Source organism: Phoxinus phoxinus (assembly GCF_949152265.1).
Source record: "Phoxinus phoxinus genome assembly, chromosome: 25".
Taxonomy (NCBI): Eukaryota; Metazoa; Chordata; class Actinopteri; order Cypriniformes; family Leuciscidae; genus Phoxinus; species Phoxinus phoxinus.
The window spans coordinates 16,675,326-16,690,718 of record NC_136900.1 but is presented as its reverse complement, the minus strand read 5'-3'; the positions used below and the strand labels follow the sequence as shown (position 1 = coordinate 16,690,718).

The window sequence follows — 15,393 nt, the reverse complement described above, 5'->3', positions numbered from 1 at the left end:
AGGGTATGGAGGGGGGTCGAGGAGGATTTAATCGTCTCGCCCCCCTAAGGAACCTGACGACCAGGTCGTGCTTTCCAACGGTTTTGCCATCTATGTGGTCGTGATAGGCTGAAATAGCGGCAGCATGTACTTTGAGGGTGGAGGGACACAGCCTTCGCTCCAACCCTTGCTGCAAGAAGGAAAGCACGGACCCTATCGAACATCTTCGGGGGTCTTCTCGGCGAGAAGAGCACCACTCGACGAACAGGTTCCACTTCAAGGCGTACACACGTCGTGGACGGCGCCCTTGCAGAAGTGATGGTGTTAAGTACCTCTGGGGGTAAGTCACCTAGAACCTCCGCATCCCGTCCAGGGACCAGACATGGAGTTTCCAGAGGTCTGGACGCGGGTGCCACAGGGTGCCCCGTCTCTGAGTCAGAAGATCCTTCCTCAGAGGAATGGGCCAGGGAGGGACTGTCACGAGGAGCATGAGTTCTGGGAACCAAGTCCGGGTGGGCCAATAGGGAGCCACCAGAAGGGACCTGCTCCTCGTCCTCCCTGGCTTTGCACAAGGTCTGTGCAAGTAGGCTCACTGGGGGGAACGCATATTTGCGGAGGCCCCGGGGCCAGCTGTGTGCCAGTGCGTCCGTGCCGAGTGTTCCCTCGGTCAGGGAGTAAAACAGCTGGCAGTGGGTGGTTTCTGAGGAGGCAAACAGGTCTACCTGAGCCTCCCCGAACTCTCTCCACATCAGCTGAACCGCCTGGGGGTGGAGTCGCCATTCTCCCGGGAGCACAGCTCGTGATAGCTCGTCGGCCACACGGTTGAGCACCCCGGGGACATACATGGCTCGAAGCGACCTCAGATGCTTCTGACTCCAGAGGAGGAGATGGCGGGCGAGTTGCGACATGCGACGGGAGCGTAGACCACCTTGTCGGTTGATGTACGCAACGGTCGCTGTGTTGTCCGTACGGACCAGCACGTCTCTGTCCTGTAGCGGCCTCTTTAGGCGGCTCAGAGCGAGATGTATTGCTAGCAACTCGAGGCAGTTGATATGCCAATGCAGTTGGGGAGCCGTCCACACCCCTGACACTGCATGCCCGTTGTACGTGGCGCCCCAGCCGGTGGCAGAGGCATCTGTGAATACCACAGCATGCCTGGACACCTGTTCCAAGGGCACTCCTGCCCATAGGAACGAGGGATCTGACCACGGGCTGAAGGTCTGGCGGCACGCCGGTGTGATTGCCACCCGGTGAGTGCCGTGATGCCACGCCCATCTCGGGACTCGGCCGTGAAGCCAGTGCTGAAGCGGTCTCATATGAAGCAGCCCGAGCGGGATTACCGCTGCTGCCGCTGCCATATGCCCCAGGAGCCTCTGAAAAAGTTTCAGTGGGACCGCCGTCCTGCCTTTGAACGTGTTCAAGCAGTTCAGCACCGACTGGGCGCGCTGCTCTGTGAGGCGCGCTGTCTGTGCGACCGAATCCAACTCCATACCGAGAAAAGAGATCCTCTGCACGGGGGCGAGTTTGCTCTTTTCCCAGTTGACCTGAAGGCCCAACTGGCTGAGGTGCCTGAGCACGAGGTCCCTGTGTTCGCATAACTGCTCTCGAGAGTGTGCTAGTATGAGCCAGTCGTCGAGATAGTTGAGGAGGCGAACGCCCTGTTCTCTCATGGGAACAAGGGCCCCCTCCGTGACTTTCGTGAAGACACGGGGAGACAGGGACAGCCCGAAGGGCAGGACCTTGTACTGATATGCTCGACCCTCGAACGCAAAGCGCAGAAACGGCCTGTGTCGAGGAAGAATCGAGACATGAAAGTACGCAGCCTTCAGGTCGATCGCTGCAAACCAATCTTGGGGACGGATGCATCTGAAAATGCGTCTCTGCGTGAGCATTTTTAACGGTAGCTTGTGGAGGCTCCGATTCAAAACTCGCAGATCCAAGATCGGTCGTAACCCACCACCTTTCTTGGGTACAATGAAGTAGGGACTGTAGTGTCCTGACCTCATATCGGCTGGAGGGACCGGCTCTATCGCGTCCTTCGCCAGTAGGACTGCGATCTCCGCACGCAAGACATGGGCATCGGCTGCTCTCACTGTAGTGGAGTGGATGGCCCGAAACTTGGGGGGATGCCGGGGCGAACTAAATCGCATAGCCGAGCCTGATGGTCCGAATGAGCCAGCGAAACGGACTGGGGAGCGCTAACCAGGCTCGCAGAGACCGTACAAGCGGGACCAAAGGGACCGTAGGCGTACCCGGAGTGGGGCAGCGAGGTGGAACACAGGGACGCGGCCCGGGAGGCTCTCTTGGGGAGGCGGCCCGTAGCGTCGTCTAAGTGTGCTGTGCAGCACTTACCTGGTTCCACGAGGCAGGAGGTGCAGGAGGCGGCTTGGTTGCGTTCTCGAACCACACACTGCGCTGCCCGCTGGCGACAGAAGAGGCGGATGAGGGTGGTGAGGATTTTCTCCTCCCACTACTCTCCAGACCCTCTTCAGACCCAGAGATAGAGGATCTGCTCTTTTTTTTTTTTTTTTTTGAGAACTTGGGAACCACTGTGACTCCAGTGGTGGAACAGAATTTTGACTCAAAAGATTAGTTTCCCAGCCCTCTACTGGGAGAGAGCAGCTCCAACCATCTCCGGGTCACCCGTCTCCAGTGATTGTTTCACCGACCACTTAAACAGTGGTTGAGACGGGTGGTGTCATCCTCCTGCAGCGGACACAGTAGAGCAGGTTGTGCCGGAGTTTTCTCTTTTTTGCAGGGGATGACACCCTTGGCGACGAGTAGACTGAGGGGCAGCCCACGAGGTACTCTGGTGGTACGTCAGGGGAAGCGCTTCAGTCTGCTGCCGACTGTGGAGAACTGCTGGGCCAGTTCTCAACAGTGTCGCTGAAAAGGCCACCTTATGAGATGGAGCATCGAGAAAGCGTACTTTGACGAGCTCTCACACCTCTACAAGGACAGCCAGGGGGGCTTCTGGACCACCAAGGTGGACATCGTCTGATCGAGGGCCAGCACTGTGACTTGAACACGGTCAGTCGACAAGCGCAGCTCAACCCCGGCTCAGAACTACCCTCGTGCAATAAGAGTGCCTTGGCCTCGCATGCAGGGTAGAGGTGGCCTGCCAGAGGCACGGCCACCCCACTATCGAGGGTAGTGAGAGAGGTGAAAACTTTATGCAGAATTTGGCACTTTTGGCGTTCCATATTTTTGGCACCAATATAGCTCCATACTGTTAAGTTTTCAATGCACGTCCGAGAAAGACCCGGGAAAGCATGGCTGTCCGCTCTGAATCTGATTCAGCATAAGCACACACACTATTACAGTGGGAACTTAACATCATCCTCATTTCCAGAACAAAACAGCCCCTCTCTCCGATGTAGCAATCGACATCTGCCCTCAGCTGGAGCCTTGAATGAAATGCTAGGTTCCTCCATTTTTTTTTTTTTTTGAAGGACCAGCCATCTCATCCAGAAGCTGCACAGCTTGTGATGCGCTAGAGAGGGAGGGGCCCTAGGGGGTTGGTTCCCCGAAGGAGAAGCCCTCAGCTCTCAGGATCACCCAAGCTATTCTACTGAAGTAGACCTCTCCTGGTGGCCACCAGGGAGGGCGCTACAACGGAGAACAGACATGGGGACCGCGCACCTAGAGCGCCGAGCGAGCGCTGGGTCGCCGTGACAACCCGCGCTGCAGCCCGGCAGCTCGACGGCACACGACACGCTGGTGTCCCAGAGTGTCGAGCAGACCTGCAGCTGTGCTTTCACACACAAGCAGCGGCTGGCCAACAACAGAGGGGACTCAAGCTTTCCGGAGAAAGCAGAGTCAACCGGCGTGCCGACGTGGTCATGTTCCCGTGCGAAAACATGAACCACCCACGAACACAGTCTCACATGTTTCCCAGGCATGCGAGACAGTGATCGTGGCCGTCAGTGAGGACAGGAAACGACCGCATCCAGAAACACACGGGTGGAATGTCATCTTTAGAAAGACGCAACTCACACCCATGTAAGCTCTTTCAGGTGAATGCTCTTCTTGGTACTGAAGCACGCAGGGGAATGGTCGCAGCGGACACAGACAGAAATGTTCAACCTGTCGTGCGCTGTCTCTCTTCACGGCGGTCTTACCAGCCGTAAGAACGGCTATTTAACGCTCTTGGCGCACCGTTACCAGCTGTGAAAACAGCTTTTTTGTTTTGCTCAGAAACACAAAAACAAAAGAAAGTCGACCCCACTGCTGCGCTGTATCGCCCGTACCAGACACGAGAGATCTTCCTGAAGAGCTTGCTCGTTGTTTGATCACTCAATATTAGATAGATTAAACAGCATCGGTTGGCTCCGAAGCAAAAAGCTACAGTGCAATCACCAGCTGCTCGTTATATACCCGCGCTGCGAGGCTGCGCAGCTGATGCAAATGATTGCACGCCAATGTGTATTGGCTCGTTTAGTTTCACTCGAAGTAGATCGGCTCTCTAGCGAGATTCCTATTGGTCGGTCACGACCTACGTAGTAGTGACCGACTGATAGGGAACTATGCTTACGTATTACTGAGAAAGTCTGATTCAAATCAAAAATCAAAACTGGTATTTTGAGTATTTATTTGGCTGAAAATCTGATACAGATTTGAGTGGGAGTCAAAGCAAACATACCTTCATGACACCATAACAAACTATTCAAACTTTGCCTCCTTGTGTCAATAGACGAAATGAAAAAACAACAACCCAAAGGTTTCTTTAGGTTCAGTTTCTCCACCTTAAACGGTTAAAAGAAATGTTTTTCCTGGTAACCTCATAATCTTCATATGCTTCCAACCATACTATAATTATGTTTTACTCTCAACATGCCATTGTAAAACACTCCCTTACATATTCCATTTGTTTATTTTTTTGCATCATAAAGTGTACTAAGGAACTTCTTCCTTGTCCATAACGAGCATTTCCTCATCTATTAACTCTTTTACAGGACAGTGGGGTTTACCCACTGTGAGCGTGTCGTCTGTACTGGGCATGATGGCTGGAGTGCTGGCCTCAACAATGGAGTCCATTGGAGACTATTATGCGTGCGCTCGTCTCTCTGGTGCGCCTCCACCTCCCACGCATGCTATTAACCGCGGCATTGCGGTGGAAGGCGTGGGCTGCATCTTGGCTGCCCTGTGGGGTAGTGGTAATGGAACCACCTCCTACAGTCAGAATATCGCCGCTCTGGGAATTACAAGGGTAGGATTTCTCTGTTTATTGACAACAACAACAATAATAATAATAACTATAACTATCTTCATTGTTGTGGGCACCAACACCAAAGCAAGTTCTTAATTATATTTCAACACTTTTATATTACTATTCAACTAAAACATTGACTAGGCTTCCTGAAGCCACACATTAGTAATCCATACTCGATTTTATTTTATATAGTGCTTTTCACAATACACATTATCTCGGAGCAGCTTTACAGTAAATCATTATGTTATTGTTTATACGATTTTAATATCTTCATGCTTTGTATACAAATTTAACAGATTAGAGCTGGGTGAACTTATAATAAACATTTTGTGAAAATCTAAACAATCAAGCAGATTTGCTATATTCTATAGATCACTTTATGCGAGTGTATGTATGAGAATAAATTTGGATCAAGCTTTATATCATATCAAACTGTAAACTTTTATCGCACAGCTCTATATAAACAACCATGCAGTTGAGACTTGCTATATAGGAAATATCGCTTTACGTGGGTATTCTATATGTATATGCGGATAAAGTTGGATAAGTACACTATATTTGAGAATAGAAAATGTGAGAATTACATGCTTTAACATAACTTTATGTGGGCCTACTTCAAAATTAAACTCAGATGAATTCAGTTTGATATCTTCTTAATATTAATATTGCCATTTGTATATGTTCTTAATATCAATATACCAGAAATACTGTATGAGGCCATGCTGCATGTTTTTTCACGTTACAAATATTACATACATTTCTGCTCATAAGTTTACATACATCTTGGACAATCTGCACGTGCATTATTATTTAAATTTTTTTGGGTGATTAAGCTTTTCATAACTTGCCATTACTGATATTTTGGTGATAAAGCTTTTCATAACTTGTCATTACTGATATTTACACATATTCCAGAACATAAATAACTAAAATAATAATGTTTCACTTTTTAAAGAGTAAAGAGAAGTTAGAGCAGTAAATGAATACATTTAATTCAATAAAAGAATATGCAGTACACATATATAGGCCTACATATAATCCCCAACCCCACAAAATCAAAAACTAATTTACAGAAATTATCCTGATCAGAATTTCAGGTTGTTTTGGTGCTTAATAGTTAGTGTTGACTTCCCGAGCATCAATGACTATTTGTGTCCTTTTATGATCGTTCCTGTGCATGAGTTCTGGGTAATAAAGGTCCCCACTGTTCTCAAACATCTTGCACTTCCTGTAAATTATTTTGTTTTTTGAGCATCCTCTGCACATTTAAGATCTTCCCCTCTTAGGACAATTGAGGGTCTCATCCACATCTATCACCAACAGCTGCAAGCCGTCATTGATGCTCGAGGAGGCAACACATGACATGAGATTAATGTCATTTTTTGAGGAATGCTTAAACATCTGCTGTGCAGCTTCTTCAGGGCAGTGCTATATAAAAAAAGTCTTATTTTAAACATTTTATCTCGATTTTTGCCAAGTGGTTTTTAAATGTTATCAGGCCATTTCTCTTAATATAATTTATCTCTATTTCATGGGAATGATAATTATTGCATTCCTGCATGTTCATAAATGTTTTTTTTGGTTTGTTTGGTTTGGGTTTCATGACAGTATTTTGGATGATTTATATTTTTGATGGTTGATCCCTACATTGTGTGCCAGGTTGGCAGCAGATTGGTACTTCAGACCGCTGGGCTTCTTATGATCATCTTGGGACTCTTTGGTAAATTCAGTGCAGTCTTTATAACTATTCCAGACCCGGTCATTGGTGGAATGTTCCTCATCATGTTTGGCATGGTAGCAGCAGTGGGTATTTCCAATCTGCAGGTATACTTGAAAGAGAGTTGTCATACATTTTCATTTCATTGTTATAAAATTTATTATCAGGGCGACTTCATCTAATAAAATACATACTAAGAGTTTGTTTCTTTTGTATTTCATTTCTTTTCTTGCAGTATGTGGACTTAAACTCCTCCAGGAATCTCCTAATTCTTGGCTTCTCGACCTTCAGTGGTCTTGTGCTCCCAACCTGGTTTCATTCGAATCCAGGCATGATCAACACAGGTGAATATAACATTGAAACATATACAAAATAACATCAGCATCACCTAAAGTATGCAGCATTTAACCCATCAGCAAACATATTTTACTGGAGTATAACACTTCTACCCAGGGGCATAGCACCAATTATTGGGCCCGTCACAAAAACCCAATACAGCTTCATTTTCACTGATTCACAGCTTTTATTTCAAATTGTATTTATTTGCATCAAAACATCATAATGTCCCCTTCGAATATTTTCAATCCAGCCATCATTCCTTTAAAAAGACCTAGTGAAAAAACACATAACATATCATTTTTTCTTCTTCCGTCTACTGCTAAAATTATCACTGTCAATCATTTCAATTTCCGGGTGACTTAAAACAATAATATAACAGATTCACTCTCGGGTTGTCACTCCTGAAACTGTTCACTGTGTAGTGTGTTGGTAGCATGAAAAACACACCATTTCTTGAAATAGCGAATGGGATATAGCCAATACAAAAATCTTGCTAAGTGCGCTCTCATTAATCATTGAAGCTGTCAATAACTTCAGTCTCGGTTCTGCACTCTTGCGAAAACTCCCATTAATCAAAGAAGCACAATGAATCTCGTATTTACATCATGTTTACACATAAAAGGATTCTTCATTAAAATTCAGTGAGCTCAGGCTGAAAGAAAACTCTGACTCTGATTCTGACTAAATTAAACACCTCTGATTGGTCACTGCATTCATGCGCTTTTCTGTGATTGACTACAATGCTCAACGCTGCAAATACGTTGTAAACGTTGAATGCAAACATGAATACGCACGAGTCCGTTTGAATGCAGCCGCCTATCAGCGGGTATCTAATTAAGAGAGACTGGTATCGTCACATTTTTTCAATTTCAGTATCCACTTTGTACCAAAGTACCGGTATCTTTGACAACACTACTACACTGAGGCAAAGGGATAAGAACAGTTACGCTTCTCTCATAAGGCTCACCATTCTTCCAAAAAAAATAAAAACTAGAAGTTGTCTGCCCTCCTGCAGCTTTCTTTTCCTCTCTCTCCACTTCTTTGTTTTTTGAGAACCCGATGTAGACTTGTTTTGTAGTCTGTGACTCCTTTCCACACCACAAACTGAATTTAAACAACAGAACCAGACAACAAGACCAAACCACTTTGCCTTTTCCCTTTTTTTTAAGAGTATTCAGCATCTGTGCTGGTGATATCCGACTGCTCTGTTTTAGAAAGACTGTTGGTAATATAATACTTTAACACATGGATACCTTGTAGCGTGGCCAGATCAAAAGAAACGAAACCTGGACAGCAGACAAGCGTTTGCATGTGATGTTAACCCGATCTCACAACACTATAGGCACATATGACTTCTGTTATGGTTTCAAGCATTCACACAAAATTAAGTTTAATTTTGTTTTGTTGAATCTTGATGACGTAGATATAAATGTTCAATAAGTTGTCTCTGAAACTGAGTAAAGTTGAGCCTACTGCATACTGCATTTTGCCAAAATATAAACTTAATTGTAAATTGTATATATATATATATATATATATGTGTGTGTGTGTGTGTGTGTGTATGTATACAGTCATGTGAAAAAGAAAGTACACTCTTTTGAATTATATGGTTTTATGCATCAGGACATAACAAAAAATCATCTGATCTTTAGCAGGTCTTAAAATTAGGTAACTACAACCTCAGATGAACAACAACATGTGACATTTTACACAATGTCATTATTTATTTAACCAAAATAAAGCCAAAATGGAGAAGCCATGTGTGACATTTAAGAGCAATAATTTGAAGTAATCATTTTCTTTATGCCTTTATCAGTCTCTCAAATCATTCTGGAGGAATTTTAGCCCACTCTTCTTTAGTGTTGCTTCAGTTCACTGAAGTTTGTGGGCATCTGTTCATGCACAGCTCTCTTTAGGTCGGTTAGCATTTCAATCGGGTTGAGGTCTGGACTTTGACTTGGCAAGTGCAACACCTTCATTCCCTCTTTTTTTTAGCCATTCTGTTGTAGATAGTACCCAATTTCTGCCAAGTCATTTGCCATTAGCTGTCAGACAGATGGCATCACATTTGACTGTAGAATACTTTAGTGTACAGAGAGTTTATGGTCGACTCAATGACTGCAAGGTGCCCAGGTCCTGTTCCTGCGAAACAAGCCCAGATCATCACCCCTCCAACACTGTGCTTGACAGTTGGTATGAGGTGTTTGTGCTGATATGCTGTGTTTGGTTTTTGCCAAATGTGGCGCTGTGCATTATGGCCAAACATCTCCACTTTGGTCTCGTCTGTCCAAAGGACATTGTTCCAGAAGTCTTGAGGTTTGTTCAGATACAACTTTGCAAACCTAAGCCATGCTGTCATGTTCTTTTTTAGAGTGAAGAGGCCAACCCTTCCAAACAAGCCATACTTGTTCAGTCTTTTTCTAATTGTACTGTCATGAACTTTAACATTTAAGATGTTAACTGAGGCCTGTAGAGTCTGAGATGTCGCTATTGTTTTTTTTTTTTTTTTTTTGCAGTTTCTCTGAGCATTGCATGGTCTGACACACACATATGACCTTAACTAAAAAGTTTATAAAACGAATAAAAAATAAATACATTAAAAGAACAATTCCAGTCTGAACTCCTTTGCTGCGCATTAGACGCAAATATTGCTTCAGCAACTGAACAGGGAAAGAAACAGTAGTTCTTTGAGATCTCATTTGAGAGTCATAACTACAGCTATGTGTCGGGTCACTCGGTGCAAGTGGCACATCCCGAGCTTATCCGCAGTGGTGAGAAGCATTGTCTGGACTCCTGAGGATAGGGCGACTTATCTGCCAATCCTCTTTACAAGTCTCCGTTTGACTCTGCTGTAATCTCCTCCCTTCGCTTCAGCACAAACCTTTCACGTAAAAACCAGCGTTCCCCCTTCGACATTTGGCCAGTGCACCCTTTCGATGAACTTTGTCCTTTGAGTGTTGGGTTAAAACTGCTTAAAATTTGGGCGGCTCATCACCATAAGTCTTAAAGTGCTTCATCAGGGGCTCTTTTAAGCAGTTTATTGATAGGTTTTCAGGAATTAGTGTTCTAAGCTGATACATTGAACTCCCGACTTACACTTGCTGTGTTGGTCTCGTCAGATGGGTGTCAATTCGTCCTAGAATATTTACCCTATTAAGACATAATAATAAGATATCTTATACCAAGAGTTTTTACGCCCACCTGTTGACTTGCTTATATATATACATGCATTGGGCATCTGTCACTGTCCGCCAGGCTCTTTGTGACCTGAATGGTTTGTATCTGTCAACAGGCATAAAAGAGTTGGATCAGCTCATTATGATTCTCTTCACCACCCACATGTTCATTGGTGGATTCTTTGGGTTTGTTTTGGACAACACAATACCAGGTAAGTCGTAAAAAAGCATGACTGTTGGGCATGTAAATCTGCAGGGGCACGCTGTGGTCAAAAGGTTTACTGTAAGTGTGCCTTTTACGCCTTTGTACGGGCTTGTTTTAACTCTTCGGAAGTCATATGAAAGTCACTATTCATTAAAAATGACATCTGTGAACATAACAGGAAATGCTAAGGAACACTCCAAAAGGTAATTTTTGCAGTGATGTCATGGAAGAACCATTTTTGTTTCCCCAGAGACCCTTTCAATTAACAATTCTTAAAATAACCATTTTTTTTAGTGTAAAGAAATTTATCTACAGAATCTTTTTCCACTATAAACAACTTTTTGTGCAATGGAAAGATTCGATGGATGTTAAGGCCTGTTCACACCAATAATGATAACTATATTAGCGTCCACACTAATAGCATTCTTTTGCACACTTTAAAGTCGACATGAAATCAAAATTGACCCTATTTACATTGTTAGCGCATATTACTAGTCTTGTGGTGAGCAATTCATCCGTGCAAGTTAATACACAGAGAAAAGGTATTTGCCGTTTAATCTTTAATAAAAAATTGACAAGTTACTTCCGGTCTGGAATGGCGTTGCTTTTCTGATGACGTCAGTTTGACGGCTTGGGTTGAAAACGCTTAACCACTCCCCTTAAACCATTAGTCTGCTATGAGCAAGAGATGGAGAGGAGGAGCGCTAAAGTAAAACCCTGCCCTCTGTTCAATATTCCGTTTCACTTGGAAATACGTCACAACACTGGAGAAAAGTTGTTTGCAACTTCCAGTTCACGCAGACTTTAAATGCTCAAGCTCTTTAAGATTCTTATTGGCTGTTAATGGAAAAAGTGTATCCAGCAATATTGTTCCTCTGTGACATTGTCATTATAGTTGTGGTGTGGACTCTGCTATTACTATATCTTTGTTGTCAACCTTATAGTTATCGTCCTTGGTGTGAACAGGCCTTTAAAGGTTCTTCATGGAACCAGATGCCAATAAAAAAAATTCTAAGAGTCCAGATCTAATTGGCATATAACATGACTGAAATCTATTGAAATGAATGTTTGCATTATGAAAAGATTTAAATATCTGCTTTTTCATCTAGTTGTGTCAAAGTATTGTTAATATAATGAATACAAATCATGTTTTTTCCCTTAGGAACCGAAGAAGAAAGAGGAATAAAGAGCTGGAGGAAGGTTGATGCAGGATCTAAAATACACATGACCGATCAGTCCTGTTACAATCTGCCTTTCTGCACGAACTTTATTCAGAGGTTCAAATTGCTCCACTACCTCCCATTTCTCCCATCACTTGAGTCACAGGAACTGGGAACGCATCTGTAGCACCGTAGCTTTCTGTGGTGAGGCTTGGTTTTTGAATGGCATATTCCAGGCAAGAGGTGAGCAACATTCATGCCCGTCTCCAACGTTAAGCTCATTAGAATAAGAGTTCCCCCTAACCACAGAATTGCTCCAATTTTTAATGGGACTCGTTCAAACTTGGACATTTTTCAGCTATTTTGGGATTTTTAAATTACATGAAAGTTCCTCAAAAGCGCCTCCTACCAATTTTCATTATAATATATTGTCGATGTCGGGTGGAAACCTTGTATGTCCAAAAAAATATATAAATATGTGGCTTTATATATGGTCAGACACTTGCATGTGTCATTTATGTTATTTACATTACATTAACCAAAATCAAGCACAAATGGAGTTTAAAAGGTTTTTGACCAGCGAGTTTTGGAGAATTTCGGACATGTGTTTTGTCCATCATTAGAATGGCTGCATCTAAGGCATTACGTTTTCATCAACTTACAGTTTATTGTAACTATGTGGACACTATGTTTTTTTTTTTCTGTCATTTGGCCAAAATCTCATGTTATAAAAGATGAAGTGCTTTGCACAGACTGACTGTATAAGCTATGAATCCATGACAAATGCTTGACTACAGGTCGACATAACAAGGTTATGTCAAAGAATTAGTGGCGACAAATACCGACTGTTTTGTCGACTGCGTCTCGGCCCAAAATAAACGCTTGCTTACCATTTTGAAGATCCATCATGTTGATCAATTTCTTCATTTCAGGCGATAAGATGGCGTAAAAATAGAACAACCCGTCTTTAATTTTTTGCTTGCTTTCATCACTTCCGCTTTTATCGTTCGCTAAGCTGAACAGCCAATCAGAGCGATATGTCTTACAGACAGCGCCGGCGGTGAACTGGCACAGATGTGAGGCAGAATAGAGTCAACATGTGAAACACATCGCATAAACTGTGAAGTTATACTAGTTAGACAGTTTTATACTGTTTTAGGTTATGATTAAGGTTCTCTACCCTAATTGTTGATACGCTAGCACACGCTGCTAATAAATACAACTTTATACTCGCGTAGTCCGTTTGCTTTGTAATAACGATTATAGAAGTGAATAGAGGCCTACCCAGCTTTGCATGAACAGTGTAGTCCCAGCCTCCGTCTCGATTAGGATATGCGGTGGTTCATTTTTTGACTGTGACCATTATGCTTTTGCCTCTATTTGGATGCCTTGTTGTTGCTTGCGTTTCACCGGTATGTCTTGAATATAGCCTTCGAACGCATATTGCAGCCACTTTTGGCTACTTCTATCAGACACTTTATTTGCTGCTTTATTTACAAAAAAGTACAAAAAAGTTTGATAAAATTTCTGCAGGAAGAGCTGTCACAGCCCATTTGAAGTTGACGGACGTAGCAACAGTAACTAAGGGGGGCGGGGCTTAGCCAAAGGTGAATTGAAAACCCTTCTGTTTCGAGTTCTTGAGCATGATGGCTGTACATCACTTTTCTGTGATTTAGGTGATAAAGATTTAGGTTTCAAAAAGTTAATAATACTCGTAATAAATCAAATAAAACCCATTTGCGTCAGTGGAATTTTGCATTTGCATTTGCTTTTTGTAGTGGATAAAATAACATGTCACCTCAGGGCTGCGGCGGATTTGCTGTACCCTGGAGCTCACAGGTACCGTTGCCATAAACGCTGCCGTTGTCATGACAATAATACCACTCCTTTCATGGTACAGTATAACACATTTGTCACCGCATGCCAGCTTTGTTGGCATTAAACACTTGTATAACACAATAGAACAAATTCCTTCCTTCCGCTCTGCGTCATTCTTGTTTCTCTTGGTGTCATTTCAGTTCTGCTTTGAGACATTAACTGAATTCTGTAACCTGAATACAGAGATGTACTACTACAGAATAAATGTCATGTCAGTTCTGTGAGAACTGTGCATCAGATATTCAAAATCCACAATGCTCTTTGAACACATTCAAATCTTTAGTAGGAATTTAGATTTTTGATCCTGATTAATATTTAAATAATTATAGCCATTCAAATCTTTTATTGTATTTTTTATATTAGACTTGTGATTTTGAGGACATCGTTGTATCCTATTATATATATATATATATATATATACACAGTGTATTTTCACGTCTGAATATCATGTGACAATATAATTTCAGCAAGATTATTTTATGCTACCTCTACAGAAAATTAAATATTCTTTAAAAGCACTATTCTGCTGTCCTCAAATGTAAATGTGACACTATATCTTCAGTACTGTGTTTTGCACACTTGTGCATGTAAATGACTGTGTGCCAAAAAATAGACAAAAGCAACGGGTCCTTTCAAGCTGAAAGCTAATCTTTAGATCAAAGACAAGCTGGTCTGTGAATAAATACATCAATTTGTGTTTGTCTTCCTTGAAATGGACGAAGCAGTTCATATTTACATGTGTAACCAAATAAATATATTGTTGACTTGTATTCCTAATCATTTTATTTTGTTTTTTATTTGTTCAAATGTATTTATGTTGGAAACGAAGACTGAGAGAAAATATGAAAAATATTCAAATTTGCTTTAACATGGCCTTATACAAAGCAAAATTGTTATATATATATACATATACGTGAAACTTGAAAAATTCGAATATCGTACAAAAGTTATTTCAGTAATTCAACTTTAAGGTGAAACTACTGTAATATATTATATAGACTCATTACTTGCAAAGTGAGATATTTCAAGCCTTTATTTGTTATAATGTTGATGATTATGGCTTAGTGGCTTACAGCTTATGAAAACCCCAAATTCAAGATTAGAATATTGTGAAAAGGTTTTCATAGCTATTAGTTTCACCTTTTAAGTTGAATTACTGAAATAAATGAACTTTTGCACGATATTTGAATTTTGTATGTAGCCTATGTATGTATATCTATATCTATCTATCTATCTATCTATCTATCTATCTATATATAATGTAATTATTATATTTAATAAAAAATAAATACAACATGGGTAATTGTCATTATTTACTCAATATCATATTGTTCTTCATAAGTATCTTTTATGTTCTACTAAGTCACAGCTTTCTTATGACGTGTGGGTGAGTAAATAATGCTAGAATTTAAAAATGATTGGGTGAACTATTCCTTTTGGACACTAAGCATGGAGAAAAGTCTAGAAATGAGAACTATAGGGAAAACAAACTGTGAACTTAAAGCGTTAGATAACTGAAAAGAGTTTAGACACTGGTCACTAGAGGATCTGGACTCCTCGGCACCACAATATTTAGCTCACTTATACCTAAGAGCCTTCTTTTTTCTTTGACGTAGGACAGTTGCGTCAAAGTATCAGTAAACAGAATGCCCGACATCAACATGACATTTCAGTTGTGCCAAATGAAATTACAGCACTGCCTGTTCTCATTCCCTTTCAGAGAAATT

General features: G+C 42.3%; 1 protein-coding gene across 3 annotated transcripts in view; it reads left to right on the top strand.

The window, feature by feature from the left end:
* Positions 1 to 13,457, top strand: part of LOC306993587 (solute carrier family 23 member 2) — a 38,376-nt gene extending 24,919 nt beyond the window's left edge. For all 3 annotated transcript variants that reach the window (XM_079603453.1, XM_079603454.1, XM_079603455.1), the window contains 5 exons: positions 4,935 to 5,188; positions 6,851 to 7,015; positions 7,144 to 7,252; positions 10,540 to 10,635; positions 11,791 to 13,457. In XM_079603453.1, coding sequence (XP_079459579.1) covers positions 4,935 to 5,188; positions 6,851 to 7,015; positions 7,144 to 7,252; positions 10,540 to 10,635; positions 11,791 to 11,975 — 809 coding nt within the window. In that variant the 3' untranslated portion in view covers positions 11,976 to 13,457. The remainder of the gene's footprint in view (positions 1 to 4,934; positions 5,189 to 6,850; positions 7,016 to 7,143; positions 7,253 to 10,539; positions 10,636 to 11,790) is intronic.
* Positions 13,458 to 15,393: the final 1,936 nt, after the last annotated feature.